Source organism: Crocodylus siamensis, chromosome 4 (genome assembly GCF_052110815.1).
Source record: "Crocodylus siamensis isolate JL-2025a chromosome 4, ASM5211081v1, whole genome shotgun sequence".
Lineage (NCBI taxonomy): Eukaryota > Metazoa > Chordata > Crocodylia > Crocodylidae > Crocodylus > Crocodylus siamensis.
The window spans coordinates 64,006,957-64,031,289 of NC_143398.1; the positions used below are offsets into that span (position 1 = coordinate 64,006,957).

The window sequence follows — 24,333 nt, forward strand, 5'->3', positions numbered from 1 at the left end:
GGCCAAAAATTTCTTAATATAGCATATGATAAAGTGAGCTTTATCCCAGGAACTCTTGTACTATGTGTAACTGTTTATGTTGATTAGGTTACAAGGTGCAAATCTACCCTGCCTTCTACAAGATTTTCTTCTCTAGTCAAGCTGTGTTCAACACAGGAACAGAGGAAATATTGAGTAGGGGTGTGTTATCATCACTACAGCTATTCCTATTCTGGCCTTTGTATGTAAACTTAAAGCAGTCTCAGACTTGCTCTAAACTTTGCTTGACTAACAGTGGCCCCGCTGGACCATTTTATGATCTGAATGTTACCAGGACACAAAGGATCTCCAACTGTTCCCTATTTCTGTTACACGAGAGGCCAGTTGCACAGAGCACTGACAGCTGAGGATTTCCCTTCCAGTAGGGAACCTCCTGAGATTACATGGTTAGGTGACATTGGAGCAGCACAAAGCAACCATAGTGGAGAGAAATATCGATGCCACTACATATATTTAGAATATATCTACAGCTTATAATGCATCTGTGATTTGAGGGTTGGTGACCCCATAAGCCAGATCTCTCCACAGTTATCTCTTCACTACTAATTTTACCTGATTGATCTTCAGTTCTGTCCACTCCCTTATGCTGCTTATCCACACTTTTCTGGATCATAGGAGAATAGGTCTGGAAGGGACTTGATGAGGTCATCTAGATGAGCCCCCTGCTAGATCCCCTGATCATCCCTGACCCTATTTGTTAACCACATGTCCAAAGAGTTTTAGCTTCTTTTTCTTAATGGTGTTGCTAAAATCTCCTGTCACACCAGTCTTCTCCAATATCCAGTCATTAGATGATTGCTATCCATGGAATTCTCAATGTTTTTGATGTTACTGTGCTTCTAGTCTCTGAGTCTCTCATTTTTTCAGAGTCCAGCTCCCACAACCATATTTTTTTTTTAAACTAAGTTTTGCATGTTTGAATCTCTTGTTTATAGCTTAATTTATATTTTCAGTAGATTCTTGAGTTTTAAAGACAGTAACCCCAGCTTGTGTTGGTCAATTGAATTTTTTTTCTTGAGTCTCACAGCCATTTTTGCTTCTTTGATAGGTTTGTCAGGTCACTGCCCAGCAACCAGTACAAGCAGAGCTTATGCTGAGGTACCAGCAGCTACAGTCACGACTGGCCACACTTAAAATTGAAAATGAAGAGGTGAGATCTGTGTCTGTTTATAACATGTAATTAACAACAGCTTAGGAGAGTAGCTAGTTTCTCCAGTGTCAGAAGCTAAGAAAGATAATGTAGATGACAATGGTTTAAATCTATACCATTTTTATTTAAAAACTCTACACATTTGAGTTTTTAAAAACTATACACCAGATGCCTTTATATTCTGCCTATGCAATCCCAGTAATTTAGGAATTGTACTAAAGATACATCAGTGCTGGATTTAGTCCAATAGATCAAAGAAAGGAGGGCTGTAGTTGTTCCAGTTGTTATCTGTAGTAAGGAACCAGAACGAAAACACCATTGTTTTATGCACACGTCCTTCATTCGGTTAGAAAAGGCCCTACTCCAGATAAAGTAGGTGTTTATAACAACTTAATGGCAACTTTTCAAAGGCTTCCAAATCCTGAAAGTGTACAATTTGTATTGATTTAGGTCACTTAGCTGCCTTTGGGCCCTTTGAAAATCCCATCTATTTCCCTTCAAAATGGAAAAAGCACTAAAATTTGTGTTTAAAACATGTCAAGTGCATATGCAGTTAAGAAGTTTTGTGCCAGGAAGCCACTGCATTCAGAATAACTCTCACGTACTTGCCCTCTCCCCATCTCCTAACCATGGATTTAAACTAAGAGAAACTGCTTCAAAGGATGAAGGAATTTCAACTCGATCTTTGATAGCAGAGGCAGAATCATTGCTTTGTTCTCAGGTAGAACTATATACATGTCTTGGTTAATGGCATACATAGTAAAAGAGCAGTAAAAGGCAGTCTTAGCATAAGTGCAAGTCTGTCCCCAAAAGCTGGATTATTTTCTTGCTCTATTTACAGCATGAATGCCTGAATCAGAGTCAAAACACTTCTGTTCACCTCATATAGCCAGTAGACTAATTAAAATTAAAATTTAGATAGCAGATCAAGTTCACAGTTGGGAAGATATATAGGCGAGAGAAGGTAGAAGTGCAAGATCAGGAAGGGCTTTTGGTTATTCATCAAATCAGTGCAAAGACATAAAGAGAAGCAGGAGCTCATGGTGGTAAGCCAGAGTACACTAATGAGGGAACATTCACAAAGGGGAAAGTGCCTCTAGAAAAGGAAATACATAGAAAAAATGTCTTTCTGGAGGCAAGGAGGTCACTAGCTTCACCTTCCCCACAGCAGACCTTAGATGTTTATGTACTGGCTTGCAGATTCTTTCAGCTGATTTTTTTACTGCAGAGATGCAGAATATCTCATTTCATTTCTAATCCCTGCTGTCTCCTATCTACCTAATTCTGCATCTAATGGTAGATGCTGTGAGAAGTGTGGAAGTTGCACTTTCTTCCATTTCCTGTGCCAAGTTGCACCCTTAAGTCATAAATATCACTATTATAACATATTTCATCCCGTATCAGCACTATGGCACTGCTGAACTAATTTTTCTCATGGGAGTGCATGTGGTACTGTCAGCTCCAGCAGCAGGGATACTTCTGCCTTCTGGACAGCTGACAGTACAGATCAGTGCATCAAGTCTATTTCTGTTGATTCAAATGCTACTTATGGCTACTCATTAAATAACCGTCACATTTTCCCACTTTTACTTTAAGAGACTAAATCCTGATGATGATATTAATCAACAAGTGAATAGCTCATTGGTGGGCAAAATACAGCCCATGGACCAGATCCGGCCCGCAGAAAGTCTTTGTTTGTTTGGTCTGCAGCGGGTTCCTCAGTTCCACCTGGCCCATGTGCCATCCAGCCTGTGGCACATCCTGCTGCCCCCCTGGGGCTGGGGTGGCTCTGCAGCTGGACTGCCTTTGTAGGCATCTCAGGTGGCAGTGGCTCTTTCTGGCTGCTGGCACTACCTCTTACCACTGCCAGGCAGTTCTTGCTGCAGCCAGCTGGACTGCCCTGCTGCTCTTGGGCTGCCCTGCTGCTCTTCTGCACTGCCACCACTGCCCCATGGGGCAGCCCAGAGGTGGCAGTGACAGTGGCAGAGAGGACCCATGGGGCAGCCCGGGTGCGGGCTACAGGTGGCTGCCAGCAAGAACAGCCTGGCAGCAGTGAGAAGAAGGGGCTGCTTTCCCCTGCACCAGCAGCAGGTTTTGCTCAGCTGCTGCTGTGGCTCAATATGGGCAGGCAGTGTGGAGTAGGCACAGAACAGGCCAGGGTGGGGCTGTGTGCACAGTTTCCAGCTGATCTACTGCGGCCAGGGCAAATCTGGAGTGGGTGCAGGCGGCTGTGGTCAGGGCTGGGGCTGTGTAATGTTGGTGGTGGCAGGGAGGAGCCACAGGGCACACGGGCTCTGGATAGTTGTGAAGGAGGTGCTGACGGGATTGGGATGCACCCACTGACTTGCTTGTGCACATGTGGCCTCCCCTGGACCAGCCCCTTTGCAATCAAGCCTTCTCCCAGCAAAGCCATGCTAATCCTGGGGCTTGGAGGCGGCAGCCCCAGGAGCTCATGTATACCGCACCCCCAAGCCTGGACCCTGTAGCAACCAGGGGGCTCATTGGCTTCCATGGCAACAGTGCGGGAGGTGGGGAGCATGGCAGGCCTGGGCCCTGGTGTCCCCACTCTAGTCTCCAGCGGTAGGCAGAATGGAGGCTCCAGTAACCAGGGCTGCGGGTGCTACAAGCCACTGTCAGCAGCAACAACATCCCTAGGGCTCAGCAGGCCTGTCTGCCCTGCACACAGGGAGGGCTGTCACCTTAGGGTGCATGCATGCCTGTGTGTGTCTGTCACACACACCCCACCATACCCACACATGCTTCCCCATAAACACCACACCCCCTCACACCCCTCCCCACTCACCCCCCCACACCTGCACACCCACATGGCACACCCCACACACACTCTACCACATACACATCCAGCCCCCCAACCATATCCCACACACAATATACAGAAGTAAGACTTTATTTTGAGCTATTTTGTGATTGCTTCTATATACACTACACAAACACAGGTAAGTAAGGACAAAAATATTTTTTTAATTAAATATGATACAGCAAAAGCTTTGTTATCTGGCACCTAGAGGGATGGGGGGTGCCGGATAACAAAATATGCCGGTTAACTGAGGCCCAAACAGGTGTCTTTGCCTTTTCAGGCCTCTCCCACCACATCCTGGGTGTCGCCACCCCCCCTCCTGCCACATCACTGCCACATCGCCATCCTTCCTGCAGGCCCCAAGGTACAGGGAGGTGGGCCCTGCAGGCTGCTATACCCCAGGCCATGGGGGCTTAGCGAAACTGGAAGTGCCATGGTGGACACTTCCGGTTTCATTTTTACCTTACAAGTCGGCATGCCAGTTAATAGAGCATGCCAGTTTGTAAGGTGCCAGTTAAGGCAGCTTTTACTGTAGATGTTTGATTTTTAGCATATGATTTGGTTTTTTTCTGGTTCCAAGATGGCAAACCCCCTTCCCAAAGGGAGTAATTTTAGGGGCAAGGGGAGGGACTCCTGGTGGCAAAGGTCAGGGGTTAGGGACAGGATTTCCAGTCCCAAGATGGCAACCAGGGATGGGTTGCACCTGTCAAAGGTAAAGGCTACCCTTGCGGCCCTCGACAATTCACCAAAACTCATTAAGTGGCCCTCCAGCCAAAACAGTTGCCCACATCTGCTATAGCTGCTTTTATTGTACCTTATTAAAGCCAAGACCTAGACCAAGGACCTGGTGATCTCATTTTGTTATTTCTCGACCAGCAAATAGCATCTAATTTGCTAAATGAATACACTATAGTTCATTTAGAAAGCATGCAACAGTGAAGTCATTTTAGTAATGAGTTTGCCTTTTAAGCGGCTTCTAGGATTTATTTTCCTTTCTCTTTAACAAATTGTGCTTTTAACCTCAGGTTAAAAAAACCACAGAAGCTACTTTACAAACAATACAGGATATGGTCACCATCGAGGACTATGATGTTTCGGAATGTTTCCAGCACAGTCGCTCTACAGAGTCCGTGAAGTCAACAGTCTCAGAGACATACTTGAGCAAGCCCAGCATTGCAAAAAGAAGAGCTAATCAGCAAGAGACTGAACAGTTTTATTTCATGGTATGTCTGGTACTTTCTCAGCCAGGTGACAGAGTGGAAACACCTGTAGGAAGCATCTTTTTCCAAAAATGAATCCTGAAAAGATCCTGGAATTTAAATGACATATCTAATAATCCCTTAAATCTTCATCTCTGCAGAAATTCAGAGAATATCTGGAGGGGAGTAATCTTATCACAAAACTTCAAGCAAAACATGACTTGCTTCAGAGGACTCTTGGAGAAGGTAAATGATGCAGAATAAACTGAAAAATTATTCTAGGGTGTGTGATGAACCCAGTGAAATATTTAAAGTTCGCATTGGAGGAAAGTACAGCCCCAGTGCCCTGTTAATGTAGGCCTAATCTCTTTCCCAGTCACCATTTTGCTCCAGTGATCAGACTATAAGATATAAACTGCCTTTATTTCCTCATGAGAGGTTTTTTTTTCTGTATGAACATATCTGTGGCCAAAATTATATTGGGAATGGAGCTTATTGAACAAAAGATGTCTGTTCTGATTTGAGACACAATACGCTACTGGACATACTTTGATACTAGTACTGTACAAAAACATGCTGCTTTTTCATCCCAATTTTTTTTCAGATATTTTTGTATGTATGGAGATAACATTTTCTGAATGCCCTAGTCTACATTTAGGTCCACTAGAACAGGAGTCTGCACCTGTGAATAAGGTCAGGGTCTAAAGACTGAAAGGGTGACAGTCATCCTAACAACCACCACCTGTGTGCTTCTGCTGATCAGCTGATCCATGGTACCGGGCAGAGGACAGCACTTCCTGACAGCTCTCTGCTAGACGGGCTATCGGGGAGCCAGGGGAAGCAGGTGCCTCTGCGCCTTGCCATAAGATGGAAAACTGTCTAAGCTGGAACTTTTCCCCAGCCTGGTGCAATTCTGTCTTAGACAGGTTTCACTGTATTTGGATTTTGGGTAGTATGCTGAATTCATTATTGTTCCATTGTTATAGAGAAGATACATGGATAAGTAGCTTCATTTATTGCAGATGATTCTTATTCACTCTTACTGTCTAGCCAGTGTAAGAGTTATCTGGATTTTTATAAATTACAAAGAGCACCATCCAATGCTCTGAATACCCTTTGACTTTTTTACTTAAATAACACTAATAAATAGATTTTTAATTACTCCTAGCCAATCAAATAAAATACAGCAAGAACTAACACCCCCTCCATACCAATTCAGAACCAGCCTTCATTTCATCCAGCCTCATTTCTTCAACATGGGCAAGTACCTGAAGCATCAGAGGAAAATGCAAGAAACTTCATAGGCAGATGTGAGATAATCTGCTCTTCCCAATAGGTCTCATCCTTGATTTAATAGATAGAGGGTAGGTTTAAGCCCTGGAATCTCAGATTTTTAACATCTTTTCCAGAATATGCTACCATTAATTATTCTATTCTGGGTATTCTTGTTATTCATGTCAATGTCCTTCCCCTTTTAAACTCTCATTAAATATTTTGCTTTACTGACATCCTGTGAGAGTTCTACAATTTCAGTATGCAGTGTGTGTGTAAGAAGTGTTCCCTTTAATCACTTCTGAATTGACCATCTTTTCGTTTCTCTGAAATGAATTAAGGAGAACAGAAGTTTCTGTCTTATGTGTAAGGATCACCAGGTCCAATAAATACAGTGAAGGAGAAGAACTAACAGCAAGTTTAATTGTGGAGCAGTGAATCAGCATCTGAGATCTTTCTAACTAACTACTTTAACTGAGGGACCACCTCTGAATTCTCAACCCCCATAGTCTTCCTAGTTAGGGAGCACCTCTATATATTCTATCACTACACTACCTTCTCATTATCATTAATTATTTTGCCTATTTTGTCACATCCCCTCTTTCTTATGTAAACCCAACCTTTAAATCTTTCATATGAAAAATTTTCCAAGGTTTTATTATTCCCAAGTTTAGCAATATGCTTTTTGAGACTACCTTGCACAAAGCCCTCTAAATAAGGCTGCACCACTGCGATGCATACCATGCAGCAGAACAGTATTATATTTTTTTGTGTTATATTTCATCCCATTTTTTATGTGTTATAGGTCTTTCTATACTACTCAGTAATGGCAGCAGGCAGCACTAGACTGAGACATACTGCATTTGCTTTACATCCTCTGCTGCCAAATCAGAAGTTGTATAGCCACCTCTCAAGCTTAGCATGGCACAGCATGTGCACCAGGAAGCAAAATGATTGTCTTTTTTTTTCATTCAGTTACTGAAGTGTTCAAAGAATTCTAACCTCTCATTGCAGAAACTATGCGTGCTAGATCTTGTATCACGACCATCATGGTGTTTTACTATTCATTTTTAATTATCCTTTTAACTAGTTTATATGGGATGGATGCAAGACTTATTGACCTCTGGTTCTCCAGATTGCTCCACTCTATATCTTCTGGATCTTCTTGCGCTTGTGCTGCACTATCTTGTGCAGATGTTGTATGATTTCACTTAATGTTAAACAGCATTGACGCTGGCGAATATGAATATAATTGCATACAAAAACAAGTTCCTATGTCCATAATCTACAAATGATTTTTTTTCTTCTTCACTGGACTCATTCAGGTCACAGAGCTGAATACATGACCACAAGGTAAGATGTTTTTACCTCATTTATTTTGTAGACAGCTACAGAGATAATAAAATTTAAAAATGGAAAGAATTAACAATTCTTTATGAAGCATTCGATGACTACAAAAACATTATGATGAACCAAACTAAAGCAGTTTATGCACTCCACATTTTAGTATCCAAGATAATGCTTTTACAGCAAGCACATTGATAAAGGTCTAACCAATCTATCTATTCCTGGAATTATAAAATATCCTTGTGAACTGTTTGGACAGTGTCAAATATGTGAAGTGCTGAAATGCAGCTGTTGGAGACTTAGCTTTTTTCACTGGGGAATAGGTAAGAAATACTTTTGAATAACCAAAAACTTTTCTGCCTTCTTATGTTCATCTGAGCATGATATACAGTTGAATGAGAACCAACATGGGGAGGGAGTGAGAGGTAATCTGCCCCTTCTTGAATTTAAAGCTGAGGAAGGTGCCATCTGCCCTGACTTCCTTAGTTCTCCTGTAGCAGGTATTTTAATGCGTCTACTGCAAGGGGTTACAGACATCCCACCATACTACCCATAATTCTACATAGATTCTGTTCTGCCCATCAGTTGTCTCTTTCAAATCCTTTTGTCCTCTTCCTCCACCCCATGAGCAGGTGGACTAAGAGTGCCAAAGGGGGACCACTTTCTGCAAAGACTTCAGCAAAATCCCTGGTCTCCTTTACCTCTGGGAACTGGTCCTTCTTGCCTTGATTCACACTCAGCCCCAGCTGCAGGCTGTGACAAACTAACCATTTCTGCAAACTTCTGACATTATTGTCTAAGCGCTGCTTCAGTTAATTGCCTCCCAGATTTTGCAAAGAAAGTGAAAGAACCACCAGGCCGCTACAAAAAAATCCCTCCTAACCACAAAGGAGGGATCAGTCACAGCTGTAACATCTGAAGACACAACTCCTATACTACAATCAGAGACAGTGAGGGAAGGTCAATATGTTCCAAAAAGGCCAGTGCTTTAAATTAACAAACTGAGGAGTTGGAAAGGCCAGTCAGCTCCGCCTTACTCTGGCCAGGTAGTGATGGGTAGAGGTCTCAGGAAATATGCTGTATACCCTGCATTCCAAGCCAGCTTTCCCACTTCCTTGTGGTTTAGTCAAGAAAGATCCTGCCTTGAGCAGAGAACTAATGATGTCCCCTCAAAGCTTACTTTCCTGTTTCCTGTGAGTCCAGGCAAGTCTCCCATCTGATAGCAATGGATGGAAATAGTCCATACTGTTTGTTTCATAAGGCAGCTAGCTCTGCTCTGGTATTGTTTTTGCTTCAGCTAAAGCACTTCTGTAACAAAAACATCTTCAAGGGTAGAGGCCTTCTTTAAAGCCGAGTTAAGTCATTCTGAATAGTACACCAAGCCAGATACCTGGAGCCACTTTTTGAAGTATAATAATGTTCTCTGCTCCTGCCCGAAGAACCACAGAAACCAGTTAATTTGATTGGCTCTGTAGGGGAAATGGTCATTGATTAGACACGCAATGCTGTCAAGCGCACAAACTAAACAAACTGAGTTAAGAGAGAAACACTTATTTCTGTAATCTCTTTGAGTTATAGTCATCAGATGTGTTTTGTGTAACGATACTGGGAAGACATCTTGCAGACAAAGATGTTGTGTGGGGGGTTGTTTTTGCTTTTATGTTGCTGGTGTTCTTTAATTCCTCCAGCTAATTTGCAAAGTGTTTCTTTCCTTGTGAAAAGATGTTGACTCTATGGATGTGGGAGGCTAAAGCTGTTTAACAGTTACTTGGAAATGTCCACAATTTTGTTTTTGAAGTGGGGGAGGGGTGTGATGAGCAGCTCTTATTTGCATTTAAAGTTTATCCAGCTTGAGACAATTTGTCCGCTTGATAAAAGAGGTGCTTAGCAGACTGGTGGATCCTGCTGGGGTTGGCAGGCTGGGTGGCAGTTACTGCTGCATGGTTTATGCATGGCAACACAACATTAAGCTGTTTCGGTCATTCAGTGTTTGAAGAAATGGGTAGAGTAAAACTATAGCTCAGGATTTGTGAAGTATGTCGGAATTATCCATGAGGACATTATTTATCACAGGGTTTTTTCCTCCTCTTTAACTAATTATATTACACTTAAATATTGTGAAATGTCTTTATTTGACAAATGCTGATTTCGTTTTCCCTTTTCCCCATCAGCGTTTTATTGTATTGTCATGAGCTTAATGGATATTTTTATATTATCACGTGACTTAATTCTACCTTGCTCAGTAATCATATTACCTTCCCTTAGGCCTCCAAATCTTCCCCCTAAACCCCAGAAACACAGGAAGCCCAGACCCCGATCACAGTATAATGCTAAGTTGTTTAATGGTGATTTGGAATCATTCATCAAGGTACTGGCACCAGCCATCTGGGTGGCGACTCTCAACACTTCTTACTATAATGGTCAAAACCTCATGTGAGCTGAGGTAGATCATTATGTTCAAGTCTTTCTTGGGGTTCTTTTCTTTCCCCGCTGATCAATATAATACTTCCTGAAGTCAGAGGGAAAGAGGAGAATACATTATTTACATTTACATCCCTTACCGTTTCTTTAATCAAAGTACAGATGGTAGTGACTGGCTGGGGTTGGGGTTTTTTTGGTTTTTTTAGGAATCTGTGGCTCATTAAAAGAACAGATGTAATCTTATATTCCTCTAACTGACATGATTTACTGTTTGCAGATTTACTTGAATTAAATTAGAACCCCACATAAAACCAATATGATGGTGGTTCTGAAATCAGGTTTTGATTTCCCATGACTTTAGGAATCAATTATATTGTGTGGAATTTTGAGGATCACTATTCTGTGCCTTGTATCTTTGCTGTATTTACTATCTTCTTCTTTTTCATGCTCCTATTTCTAATAATACTTCTAGTCGAGGACGAAGGAATTCTCACACCAGACATCAGGTATAGTTCTAGTGGAAACAAAGCTGCCTCTTCCTCACTATCGGATTGCATTTATGCCTGGCTTGAAATTAGCTTTCCTGATAACCTGGAAGGGGAAGTTTGCATTAAGAAATTAGATTGGTTCAATTTTGCCTGCTGTACTTCTAGGTCATGAGGTGATGAGCTTCCAATTATAAATAGTCTCTCTTACATTAGCTTCTAATCACTGATCAAAACCTAGTGGTAGACTTGCAGTCAAATGTTCCATGTTAAAGAAGAAAGTAAGCTTCCAGTGAATAAGGGGCACAGGATACTTAGCATGTGTTTTACTTAGATTGTGATGGGCATTACCATGCTGTATTAAAAGTTATATATGTTCTAAGCAGTCTCATGGTAGTGTTTACTTCGCTGTGCTAAGTATAACATGTGACAATGCGACAGCACCAGAGCCGATTCAAGACTCCAGTGTGGTGTGGGAAATGGGACTGAGAGTCATCTAATTGGTCCCAGCCCTGGCATTACATTGGAGCCCATTGCTGGTCACAAACCTGGGGTCTGGTTCACAACTCTGGTGCAGTGCTGGAGCTTGGACCAACAACCAACAAACTGCTGGTATTGTTTCCATGGGGTGGTAGCACAGTAAGTGAACATGTATTACTATGATTTGGAGATGCTCATCCCCCAAGGAATCCTAACTTTGCTACAATACAATCACACTTAGAATGATCCAGTTGTAATTACCATGTGTTTTACTGCTTGAGTGTGCAGATGTTCACATTTTAAGTGCAGTTAACATCCTAAGTGTGACGTGTTCTAAAGCCCTATGGTTTAGTTCAGCAATTAAATTTTAAAAAAGGTTATCTTAGCTGTCAACCTTCCTTTCCTTGTTATGTATCATCACTAATAGTAAATACATACTTTGCAGAACACATTCCACTTTCAGTTGCACCACTGCTGTCCGACCATCTTCTGACTGAGCTTTCAGTAACACTGTGCAACTGTACTGGAGACTGATGATATTACAAAAATGTCTTTGTGTGATAGAGACATGCAGTATAAAATACAGCATATTATGCAAGAGATAAACATTAGTTCATCAAAAATTACCTATACAGAAATAAGAGTAAACCAGGAATTAGCACACCCAAATTTAAAGATAAAATTTCACGATCATTACTGCCCTACACCGCAATCCTGCTCTTGAAATAGGAGCTCTTGGAAGAAGTCAGTAACAAAGCTTAACCCCAAAGGAAGAGCCAGTTCTAAATAATGCCAGCTCTGCAGGGGGGTAACGAAAATCCTAATGACAGATTATTCAATAACGTTTGGGGGGCAGTGTCCGACGTCAAAGGCTAAACTTTTACTGTGGAAGAATTGAATCATTTTGACCTATCCTACAACAGGTTTACAGCTAAAGAAGAGTATTTCTTTATCACATAACTGACTTGAGACATGATTATCAGTCTACAGAAGGTATCTGTTCGTAACAAATATTACATCTGAGTTCATATGGGTGGCAGGGGTCAGTGTTTGGGACACCTAACAAAATCAGATTCATAACAAATTATTTTCCAGCAAATAGATCAAAAATCTCAGAGCCATTACTTTTGTTTAGCAAAGGAGCTGGCCAATTGTGGTAGTATGGACAGAGTCAACATTTCAGCTCTGTAAGAAGGCTCTAAAAACTGTGCCTTACAACAAAGTCATTTTTATGTTAGTAATTTCTTACTGCAAACAACCCCCTTTTAGCAGTTTTACATTCTTGCGTAGTAATGTGCTAACAGTAAATGTGCCGTATGTATTCTAATGCGCTGTTCTTATACACTGACAGCCAAGGTACTTGTTTTTAAGGACTGCTGTATTCCCAGATTAGCAACTGGATTGTTTCTTATTTTACTGGTACAGAATTAATCTAATTGTTGCCAAATTGCTATACAACCTAAAACGTGATTTTGGGTGCAGGTGCTTTTGTTAATTCATTGCTATCCAGTTTTCTCTAGTCTTAAAAAAACAAAGCAGCTTTTTAGATTTTTAAAGTAAAATATGGAAATTCCCATTATTTAAAATAGCCTAATTGCTGGGATCAAGAGAGAGAAATCCAGTAAAGCATTACAATTAAGCACACCAAAACAGTAGTTAAGCCATTTCATCAAGTATATTGTACCAGATTTCACTATTTTTTTCATGTATATAAAAATATCTATATTTGCCTATTCCTGCCAGTAGTAAATTGGACAGAAAATTGTAGAGGCTTGGCTTGGAGGGTCTCTGCCTGGCCTTAATCCTAACCCTCCTTCCTTTCCTTTTAATTTAGTTTTGTCACAGAAATGAAGGACTCATGTGTAAAAGGAAAAGAAAAAGGGTGTATATTTTGAGATGCCAGGTTTTTTTCCTTTGTTTTATTTATGCTTTTGTAACTCCTTTTTCACAACTGCTTTAAAGTGAATTCGTTCATAGACTAAACAATTAATATTTGCAATTTCTTTTAAAAAATTGATTGCTTCCAAGATAATTAACCTTTGAAGGTACCTATTCATTATAAAAAGGTCATTTTTCAAGCATAAACTATAACATATTCTGAAAACTATCTTTAATTGTAATGATTCATGTCCTCAGTTCATAACTGATAACTTTTTCAGAGCTATTAACATCTCTATGGTAAATAGTATCCATTTTTTTTTAAATTCCAAAATACAGAGACTAAAGACTATAGCAGCCCTTTAAAATGCTTTAGCAAAACAGGCAAATAATACTTCTGGTCAAATACTGCCTTTCTGCCACCCGCAGTTCCTTTTCTTAATGATCGTTCTTTTAATGAAACAGAATTAATTCCACGGTAGTGATTCAGGTTGCCAAAGGCAAAATACTTTAGAAATGGGAGGTTCAGACCCTTCAGTATGTTCCATATCAGTATCAATTCCTGTTCATAATCCCATTAAAATGAATTGAGGATCAGCCTCAAAAGAGAGAAAACAGTGCATCTCACCTCTCTTTTAGTCTAGGTTCTCCTGACACTAGAAACACATAATGGATTTCCACAGAGGAGGAACATGTGCTTCTAAAGCTACACATTAATGTGTGCCCCAGGATGGGTCCAGGGCCATGCAGCCACACCCTCTTTCTCCACTGCCACCACAGATATTAGTGCAGAGGGAGCCCCCAAACTGCTCCTGTTACATTCCGGCCACAGGCTGTGATTGTGGAGGGTCTCATGCCCAACAGGGGACAACAGCAGAGACGCACAGGTTCCTCCTTCCAGCTCCCACTCCCTACCTGTCCCTTCTGCACTGGTGTCTGTCTCCCCCTCCTCCCCACAACCGGTGGCTGGGGCCAGATGCTGGAAGGAGGAACCTGTGTGCCAGCACCACTGTCCTGAGCTGATGCAGGCACAGGAAGCCCCAGAATCCACGCTGAAGGGAGCAGCTCTGCAGGGATATGGTCTTCCCATGGACAGCAGCAGCAGTGGCAGGCAGGTTCCTACATCCAGTGCCTGCTCCCAGCCAGCAAAGGACACTGAGTGGGAGGGCAGGCAGGTAGCAAGGGCTGGAAGATAGAAACTGTTCTGCTGCTGTTCCCAGCCTGGCACCCCATGTGGCTGCTTCCCACAGCTCCCAGTTGGAGCAGCTTTGCCCCCTCACCCCTAGCCTCCAGGGTAGCTAGCAACAGCAGTCATGACATTGGTGGGGGCAGGTTCCCCAACCCTTCCCATTTATGTTTCATAGATTTAATAGATTCCATAGACATCAGTGCTGGAAGGGACTTTGACGATCAAGTCCTGCCCCCTGCCCTGGAGGCAGGAAGTCAGCTAGGGTCAAAGGATCCCAGCAAGATAAGCATCCAAACGTTTCTTGAATGAGTCCAGAGTAGGTGCCTGTACCACTTCTGGAGGGAGTCTATTCCAGGGATTGGGGGCTCACACAGTAAAGTAGTTTTTCCTTATATCCAGCCTAAAATGGTCTTGGAGGAGTTTAGGACCATTAGTCCTTGTTATCTCTTGAGGCACTCTGGTGAACAGACGTTCCCCCAGATCCTGATGTACAACCCTTATGTACGTGTAGGCAGCCACCAGGTCACCACTGAGCCCGCACTTTTCCAGGCTGAAGAGTCCCATGGCTCCCAGCTTCTCATCATAAGGCCTATTCTGTTGCCCTCTGATCATGCACGTGGCTCTCCTCTGAACTCTCTCAAGCTTCTTGACATCCCTTTTGAATTGTGGAGCCCAGAATTGGATGCAGTACTCCAGCTGCAGCCTCACCAAGCCCAAGTACAGCGGGAGGATGACATCCTAGAATTTACCTGAGAAGCATCTATGGATGCAAGCCAGAGTTTTGTTTGCTTTGCCAGCTGCAACATCGCATTGGTAGCTTATGTTCATCTTGTGGTCAATCATGACCCCCAAGTCTCTTTCAGCTGTGGTGCTAGCAAGCGTAGCACTGCCAAGCCTATAAGCAGGCTGCAGGTTTTCTTCCTGAGGTGGAGTACCTTGCATTTTCTGGTATTGAATGTCATCAGGTTTATATCCGCGCACTTACTAAGCTTATCCAAGTGAGCCTGGATCACTAGCCTATCCTCAGGTATGGATGCTATCCCCCAAAGTTTAGTGTCATTGGCAAACTTGGCCAGTGCACTTCTGACACCAATGTCCACATCGTTGATAAAGATGTTAAAGAGAACCGGTTGAGGGACAGAGCCTTTCAGGATGCCACTGATCACAGAGTGCCATAATGATTCGCTTCCATTGACTACTATTCTCTGGGTCCGACCCCAGAGCCAGTTTCCCAGCCATCGGACTGTGGTGTAGCCGAGGCCACAGTTGGCCAGTTTTTCCATGAAATTGTGGAACACCAGACCAAAGCTTTTTTAAAGTCCAGATATATGATGTGTCTGTTTCCCCTGCCAACACCAGAGGTTCAAGCCTCACCTCAGTTTCATACTGCCCATCTAGGGTCTGAGGGGACATGCTTAATCTACTAAGCAAAGGAAGTAGGACAGCCTTGCATAATGGTTCTTGGTGGCTCTTGTCTGTGGAGAAGCTATTCTGACTTGCCAGAAGCACTATAGCACTAAATCCCATTTCCCAGCCTTCCAAGCCTGTCCCTACAAGGAAACACCCAGAAGAATTTGGTCCAATAGCATGTAAAATTCACTGCTGTTATTAAAGAGGAGGAGAATGAATGCACAAGCATCATGTTCATTATGTTAACATTAATAATCTATTGAAAATCCAGGAAATTCATTGCTTAACTCATTTTGCTTTAAGAATCTAAAATACATGCATGAAAGTCAGTTTTATATCTTTTTATATGTCTTAAGTTAACCTGATGCAATAAGATAAGCTGAGGATGAAGTTTCAGCTGGCACTCTGAATTTCCTTGATTTGATGTTTTTCATCAGAATCCTATTACTTTTTTGCATCCTAGCAAAAGTGAGGGAGAAATTTATTTGCAAGTCTTTTTTTTTTTTGATTGACCCTACGGAGTCTGTCTTGAATTACAGTACTACCTGTTTTCACAGACAATTTGGGGGAGGTTCTGTTTCAGTTTGCAGTATCTTCTTATAATTTTGTTTCCCCAGGATTCAGGACAAGTCATTCCCCTCATAGTGGAAAGCTGTATCAGATTTATCAATTTATATGGTAAGCTCTGAAATATGACATGTCATTCAATTACTGCCTGGCCATTTTGTACAAGGCATTTATCTTGTTGTTTTTACTCTACTTTTAAAAAAGTATTTTTAATAAGTTCTTGTTTCCCCATTATCCCTCCCCACCTTTTTTTTCAGGTCTTCAACATCAGGGAATTTTCAGAGTGTCTGGTTCCCAAGTGGAAGTCAATGATATTAAAAATTCATTTGAAAGAGGTAATTGTATTTTCGTTGGTATCAGTGGCCTGAGATACCATTCTTGAAAAAAATCTGTTAAAATGTTAGTAATTCTCATGGATTTGTAAGTTGTTTGCATGTTCTCTATATGCTGAACCTAGCAATTTGAAGATCTGTATTTTTATTTCTAGGGTAAAATAATGATTTATTACATGTTTTACTTCCTGTATCACCAGGAACATACAATTATGTTGTGTTAAACGTGTAGACAAGCCTTGCGACTCTTGCTTTAAAGTTTATTTTGCCAGTGATGAACTGCATAAGATGCCTTCTCTTTGACTTCTTTCTATTTTAAAAATTCTCAAAAGGGGAAAGATTTTATTTTTAAATGGATATTCAGAACAATACTTAACACAGTTTGAGGCTGCTGTAATTGCATCTTGTAACTACTATACCTTCTAGTTCCATTGCCAAAGTGACATCACGAACAATGCATAATATTGGTCAGAAAGAAATTATTCTATTTTAAACCACTGTTTTCAGTCCTAAGGAAACTTCAAATCCAGAGAATATGTACAAAAGATACAAGGAGATGAACATAATTTAAGAAGTGCTATACTGGGTCAGACCAATGGCATAAGTAGATGGTAGAGAGAGAGCACTGAACTGAATAGATCTGGAGTGATCTATCCCCTATTCATTACCTTCTGTGACATCCATTATCATTAGTTTAGAGATGCCAGAGGAAATAACTCCAACCAATCTGTTCAGCAGCTGTTAATAGATCTATTATCCATGAGTTTGCCTACTTCCTTTTTGAATTTTCCGTTGGCCATGCTATCTTCCTCCACCACCTCCTGTGACAATATATTCCACAAGTTAACTATGTGTTGCATAAAAAATACTTTCCTTGTTAGTTTTAAATCTATTGTAGTGGGTGTCCCCTAGTTCTAGTATTCTGGGACTCGGTGAACAGCAACTCCCTGTTTGCTTTGTCCACACATTTCATAATCTTACAGACCTCTATCCCATCCCTCCTCAGCTTTCTTTCCAATCTGAAGAGTCCTAGCCTTTTTTAGTCTCCCTTAATATGGCAACTGCTCCATACACCTGATCATTTTGATTGCCATTCTCTGTACCTTTTCTAATTCTACTACATCCTTTTTGAGATACAAAGACCAAAACTGCACACAGTATTCAAGGTGTGAGTTCACCATGGATTTGTATGATGGCATGATGATGCTTTCTGTTCCCTTCTTAATGATGCCCAACATTTTGTTGCCTTTTTGGTTGCTGCTGTACAATGAGCGGACATTTTTAGAGACCTGTCTGTAAACCTGAATGGTGTTCAACCTGCCTTAGTCTACAATTGTTGTCTTGTCACAACTGGCAAAGGAATTGGAATTTGAAGATAGAAATTCTAAGCTTGTGTTAAAATGGGGCAGTAATTACATTTTTATAAAGCCACATCCTTTCTCACAGGATCTTACAAACCATTTTTCAGTTTCCAGGAAAACGATTGTAGATCACCTTTTAATAAGAGAGCCTTGGAGAATAACTGACTTGTAACTAGCAGCCAGAAGGAAGTGTAGATGATATTTTTACTCTTGTGTATGAGCTGCATACCTTGTAAAAATCAGTTCTGATACTTGAGTAGACATTTGCAGTAGTTTTTTTTACATGAGAAATGATGCAGTACCCTCTCTATGTCCACATTTGTAGTCTGTCGCTTTACTGAACTGTAACTGTTTTCCTAGGGAATCATTGGACTGGAAGCTGTGTAATAAATCTATGAATCTTTTAGAATACAATTTAGTCTATAAAATTATACGTTCTTCAGTTATGCAGTTTGCTTATAGAGTTATGCAGTGCATATATTCCTGAATCTTCTTACTTTTGAACCCCAGAGAAATCTTTTAACTTTATGTATAATGTAAGTTACTAAAGAATAGTCTTAAGTTCTGTTTAAGTGAGAACACTCAATTATTTTTTATTTCACTAGCTAAAAATCATAATGTGTCCCAAAAATATTGATTCTGAACTTCATGACCTAAGCTATGTTTGGTTTAATTTTAGGGTGGAATTTCCAGACCAGTATTTATTAGATTACTTCTGTGCGACTTGCCACACAGTAAAAAAAAACAAAAAACCAAAACCCCCCAAAAAACCCAGCTAACTAAACAAACAAGCTTCATCATTTATACAAAATACTATTAAGCAAGAAGCGTTTCTTCTGTTTCACTTACTTTATTTTATTTTCAAGGTGAAAATCCTTTGGCAGATGACCAAAGTAACCATGACATTAACTCAGTTGCTGGAGTACTGAAGCTCTATTTCCGAGGGCTGGAAAATCCTGTCTTTCCTAAGGAAAGATTTAATGATCTCATTTCTTGTATCAGTAAGTAAAAATTCCTATTTCTTTCTCCACAGAACTTTTTTTTTATGAATAAAATAGTTGCCTAGAAAAAATGCTAACTACACTGATTTTTCTGGGACAATTTGTTTGCCATCTGCCACAAGACTGTGTCAGTTATTAGTCATACTTGCAGCTGTGACCACTCCCTTTTTCCATTGGGATTAATGTACAGTATGAGTCTTTGTTAGTACAACAGGAAGACACTCTTTCTTAGTATACAAGGGATATTTAAATTTACAGTCTCTGTTGGGGAGGGTGTTTATATTAGAGCAGACCAACTGAATGAAGTTATAAATGTGCAAAGAGACTATGTTGCATTTAACAAGGGTTTTCATAGCCTGTAGTCTGAGGCAAATGCTAGTGAATAACTAATTTATGGCCCACCATTTCATGATTCTGCACACAACCTGTGAGTGCTCCTAATTCCCTTGTGCTCTGTGGGAATTTGGAAAGTTCAGCACCTTCCAGATTCAAGCTTTTAGGATGATAATGGTTATATATTCTAGGTGATGCCTTTGCTGCTGTACGCTAGGTAAAAACACCAGTGCAGCAGAAGAGAGACTCAAGGCCTTTGATCCAATGCACGGAAACTTTACACAATCCAGGATTTGAGAGAGATGGCTGCAGGCTATCTTCAGAAGACCCCTTCATGAATTCCAGAATATTTCAGCTTAACCGGCTGGCCAGTGCAGAAGCAGAATGGGAGGCACTGGAGTTGTAGCATATAATGCTACAGCAATTCTGGGTACTAGTATTGCCCATAAGCAGGCCTGGACAGGTTGCGGTCATTTGGGCAGTTTTCCATGGCTGCCTGAGCTAAATCCCTGGGATAGCCCAGAAAGAAGAAGGCACAAAATGTGGCTTAGTAAATTCTACAGTCTAGCTCCCCTCTGTGGAAAACTTTACTCCTCAGAATTTCCATCTACAGCCTGAATGTTTCCACCAAGTTTAGGTGTCATCGGGGGAAAAAGACAATTTCTCAGATAGCTAGGATCAACCCCAGGAAGTATTTTTGTTAGGACAGACACATTGAACTTTACTATATAGTCAAGTTATAGGAATGCAGCCCAAAAAGGAGAACACCAGAGTGATGTGCAGCAGTGACCAGTGTATGTTTAACAGATTGTGGTCCATGTTCTGTACCAGGCAGAGCTCAGCATGTGCAATTTTATTTTTAGGCAGGATAATCCAGCCTGGAGGTTATGAACGTGTATGTCACTGTGCCCAGGTCTGTCTCACTTAAGATTTGCCAAAAAGTTGCACACTTTCACAGCCAGAGGTGGGAATTCTTTTGCTACCATCACTGTTTAGGCATATTAGGCCAGACAGGTCCCTCTCAACTAATTAATTTAACAAGCTACGGGCAGATAGCCACCATAAAAAAGAATCATGGAACAGACCTAAAGGGATCATGGGTCTTCTGGCCTTGGAACCTGATTTTTGCTACCTTATCAATATGGATCTACCTATCTTGAGGAGGCTGCCAGCCAATTTTGCAGATCATGTGGCCGGCTGCATTTTTTACAGGCTGAGGACAGTGAGCCCCCACCACGCCTCTGGCCAAGCAGCCCCAGGGACCTCATCCTTCCCTGCAGATTGCCAGATGGCCTGAAACTATGGCTTAATTACCCCAATTCAGCCTGGGGAAGCCATTAATCCACATATTGCTAAGCGTGGATTAATGGCTTCCCTGGGCTTAGGGTAATTAAGCCATGGTTCAAGGTCATCCCCAAGCAGCTGCACCAGCCTCCATAGAGTCCTTTCTAACAGTGGGTGCATGCACACTTTGGGCAGCAGCAGGGAAGGGGCCAGGGTTACACTGCCTTCAACCCCTTCTCTGTAGTCAGCCCCAAGGTGCATGTGCACCCACTGCCAGCATGGAGCCTGGTGCAGCCACTTGCAGCCTACTGGCTGCTTGCCACAGCTGGACTGGGCCCAGGCAAGCCCCTGCTGCCAGCCACAGAACCCAGGCTGCTCACAGAAGGTGGCAGGGAGCCTGCAAGCAGCTGCCTGCCATAGCCAGCTGGGGCCTGGGCAAGCCTCTGCCACTAACTATGGAGCCCACACTGCTTGTAGCCTCCCCGCTGCTTGCTACAAGCAGCCCTGCCTGCCCCCCACCCCCCTCTTCCCCTCTCCTCCCCCTACCCCTGTGCTCTAAGACTTGCAGGGCTTCCCTCTGCTTGCCATTAAAAGCCTTTTGGGGTTTGTTTAGCAGGGGAGAGGGGCATGGCTTTTGTTTTTTTGCAGCTAGCCCACAATTTTTCTTGGGGAAACACCTGTTTTCGCATACTCTGCAAAAATCGTACACTTTTGGGAGGTCCCTGCTTATCAGTCTGCTTATTTGAGAAGACTGAGGTTGTTTGGGCACAGGGCAATAGCATATGAGATAGCTAGCATCAAGCAGTAGTTTCTTTAGAACGGTCTGACTACTGCCTGTTTAATGGTAGTCAGTAGATTCTGTTTCTTCAAAGGTAGTGTTGACAGTCACCTTTATAGTGTGGGTCATGCAGGAAGATCTGAGTTTAGTGGGGCAGATGGCTGTGATGAATTAATGCTTTCTTTACTACATGTCTGAATAGAACATATTCTTGGAAAGACAGCGTGGTGCATTTGAACCTGCTTTTGGCTGATTTTCTGGGTAATTTTGAAGCTATGCTAGATGCATTTGATCTTTTTGTAGTGATTCAGCAAAATAAGAAAGATTCTATGTTTTACAGCTGAGTGTAACTGATTTGTTCTTGGTTTTGTGAGCCAGAAGAGTCCTCCTGGTGCCTTGATTTTGGTGCTGTGGTGACAGACGAGAGGTTGGCTCCTTTAGCTTTCTTCACAGTAATAGAAGTGGTTCATAGAAATTCTGTGTCTATCTTCAACAGTTTCAGTCTCTTAATTATTTCTTCCACAGTTTTTTCTAAGAAAGATGACCATCTGCACAGATGGGAAAGGATGCTTTATTCTAAATAGTATTTAGGAGCTTTCACAAAGTCATTGTAGTGCCTTGCAGATTCATTGAACCCTTGATCAAATTTGGTTGAATGGAGTTTTCCTCGGGTGGATTTTGGAATTTGGCAGAATCCAAGAATCTTTCTGAGCAGATCTTAGTGATTTTATATTGTTTTGTAGTGATGAGCATTTCTGTCATTGCTTGTAAGACTGGCAAGGTCTGATCAGGATACAGAAATGGTTCTTGCACTTTGCATTTGCATCCAGTCTACAGTATTGTCAGTTTTGAATAGAAATGTATAGGTTACCTGTGAGAAACCTCAGGTAGGGAATCAGGATTTTTTTATACTTTAAAATATTTATAAATCTGTACTGTTGGACTTTTTAAAACTTAGCTGCTGAGTGGCCATAAAACATGTGATTTGCATGAAACTTATGGCCATCCTTTAAATATTCTATGTATTACAATATTCATGCACACACAATATTTTTTATGTTTGCTTGTTTTTATTTTTTCCATGTCTGCTGTGTTAAGATGGAAATGAATATACCAGGGTGTACGAAATAAATTCTGATAAAAAATTCTATGCTTGCATGTTTCTTCGAAATCTAGCTTTCTGATCTAATGCAGTGTCAATTCTATGGCCCATCACAATCCTTAAAGTCAGCCAAAAGCAACCTCCTACAAGTGCCATCAGTACACCAGGTCTGCGTGATGAAAATGAATGGGAGATCAGCAGTCATTTCTCAGCTCTGGAGCTTCCTCCTTCATGAGGCTCACCAGATCCCAAGCCTTGCCATCCTTCAGATGTGTTTCAAGACTTTGCGATTTGGCCAAGCAAAACTAGAATGAGATGTTTTATTATGATTTTTCTAGTTCTCTTTTAAGTTGTGTTACTCCTCTTGTCCCTTTCCTGTTTTAAAGTTATTCTGTGTTCCTATTGTTGGTTGCCCTGAGCCATTATTGGAAAGGGTGGCATTATAAATCAAATAATAAAATTCTAGTCCCTCAGCAACATGTATTGGTATCACACATGAAGACCAAAGAATGCTAACGCAGACTGAGTCTTAAAATGAGATTGATTTAAACTCAAGGGAGCATAAAGAATTAAAATCATTACTTACATTTTAGAATCACATCACAAGAAAAACAGCATTACATTAGTGTAGATTTTTTAGTCCTCCAAAGTTCTACATCACACTAGGGAGTGGAAGATTTAAATACCTGTACTTTGCATTTTGTTTCTCTGCGGTCTTGATGGACCACAGTAGTGGTACTTTTGATTAATTTTGTTGGTATGAGTTTCAAGACCTGTTTTGTTGTGATTTTGTGTTTCAGTTTTGGGGGGGTTGTCATCTCTACATTTATATACCCAAGTTGTATACTCTTTTTATAGTGTAGTATGTAAGAGTGTTCATAGTGTAAAAGAAACTCACTGGTGTTTAGAGTTTGCCTCCCCTGGATTTGAAAGCACCTATATATTTTATATTAATACAGTCTGAGTTTAGTTTCAAACACTAGAGATCCACCGATAAAGATTGTTTTGGCTGATACTGATGGCTGATTATTAACCAGACATATCAGCTGATACTGATGCAATTGATGATATGGAGCCCAGCAGCATAAAGCCAGTAAGTCTGTGGGGAGGGAGGAATCAAGACCCCTGAGGTAAGGGAGGGAGTGGGGCAGGGGAAGGCACTGCCCAGTTGGGGGAGGGCAGGGTGCAGGACAGAACCATGAGAGTCTTATCTGGGGGGGGGCTCCCACAGCTGCGCATAACCCCTGGGGAGGCATGGTGGGTATGTGTTCACCTGGATTTGTGCATGGGACAAAGGCGGGCTGCCTGCTTCAGGGCCAGGGGCTACACCGGCCTCTTCCCAGTGACGGGTTGGACTGGGCTGCGCACAGAGTGAGCAGAGACGGCGCTGGGACCATGGGGCTATGGGATGGGCTACAGCTCCCCCTCCCAGCACCGCTGCCACTCACCCTGCCCCTGCCCACTCCCAAGTGCAGCCCCAGCCCAGCCCACCAGGAAGAGCCCAATACAGACCCTGGCCCCAAGCCCGCAGCAGGCAGCCCACCCTTGCCCCATGCACAAATACAGGGAACACATGCCCCCCCGTGCCTCCCCCAGTGGTGTGCACAGCAGTGGGGACCACCCCTCCCCATCCACACTCCCCTGCACTTCCCAGATGAGCCACCCATGGCTCTGTCCTGTGCCCCACACCACCCTGGCTGGGCAGCACATGGGGGCCTCTATTGGCTCCCCCCACGCCCCTTCCTTTCCCCACAAACTTTCCAGCCAGACACTGCTCTCCAGGCTGCCGGGCTGCATTCTAGGCCGTGTGCATGCTGCGTCTGTGCACATGCATGTGGCATTTATTGATGACATTATCAGCCACATTGGCCAAAACAAGCCAATTGC

At 42.1% G+C, this 24,333-nt stretch overlaps 1 protein-coding gene across 3 annotated transcripts in view; it reads left to right on the forward strand.

Annotated features, from left to right (window-relative positions):
- Positions 1–24,333, forward strand: part of SRGAP1 (SLIT-ROBO Rho GTPase activating protein 1) — a 229,566-nt gene that overhangs the window by 170,782 nt on the left and 34,451 nt on the right. For 2 of the 3 annotated variants that reach the window (XM_090042433.1, XM_090042431.1), the window contains 8 exons: positions 1,088–1,189; positions 5,033–5,230; positions 5,368–5,452; positions 7,804–7,831; positions 10,091–10,193; positions 16,306–16,366; positions 16,513–16,590; positions 18,815–18,949. In XM_090042433.1, the coding sequence (XP_089898559.1) occupies positions 1,088–1,189; positions 5,033–5,230; positions 5,368–5,452; positions 7,804–7,831; positions 10,091–10,193; positions 16,306–16,366; positions 16,513–16,590; positions 18,815–18,949 (790 nt within the window). Of the gene's footprint in view, positions 1–1,087; positions 1,190–5,032; positions 5,231–5,367; positions 5,453–7,803; positions 7,832–10,090; positions 10,194–10,718; positions 10,753–16,305; positions 16,367–16,512; positions 16,591–18,814; positions 18,950–24,333 lie in introns of all 3 variants that reach the window. The other variant, XM_090042432.1, reaches the window with a different exon arrangement.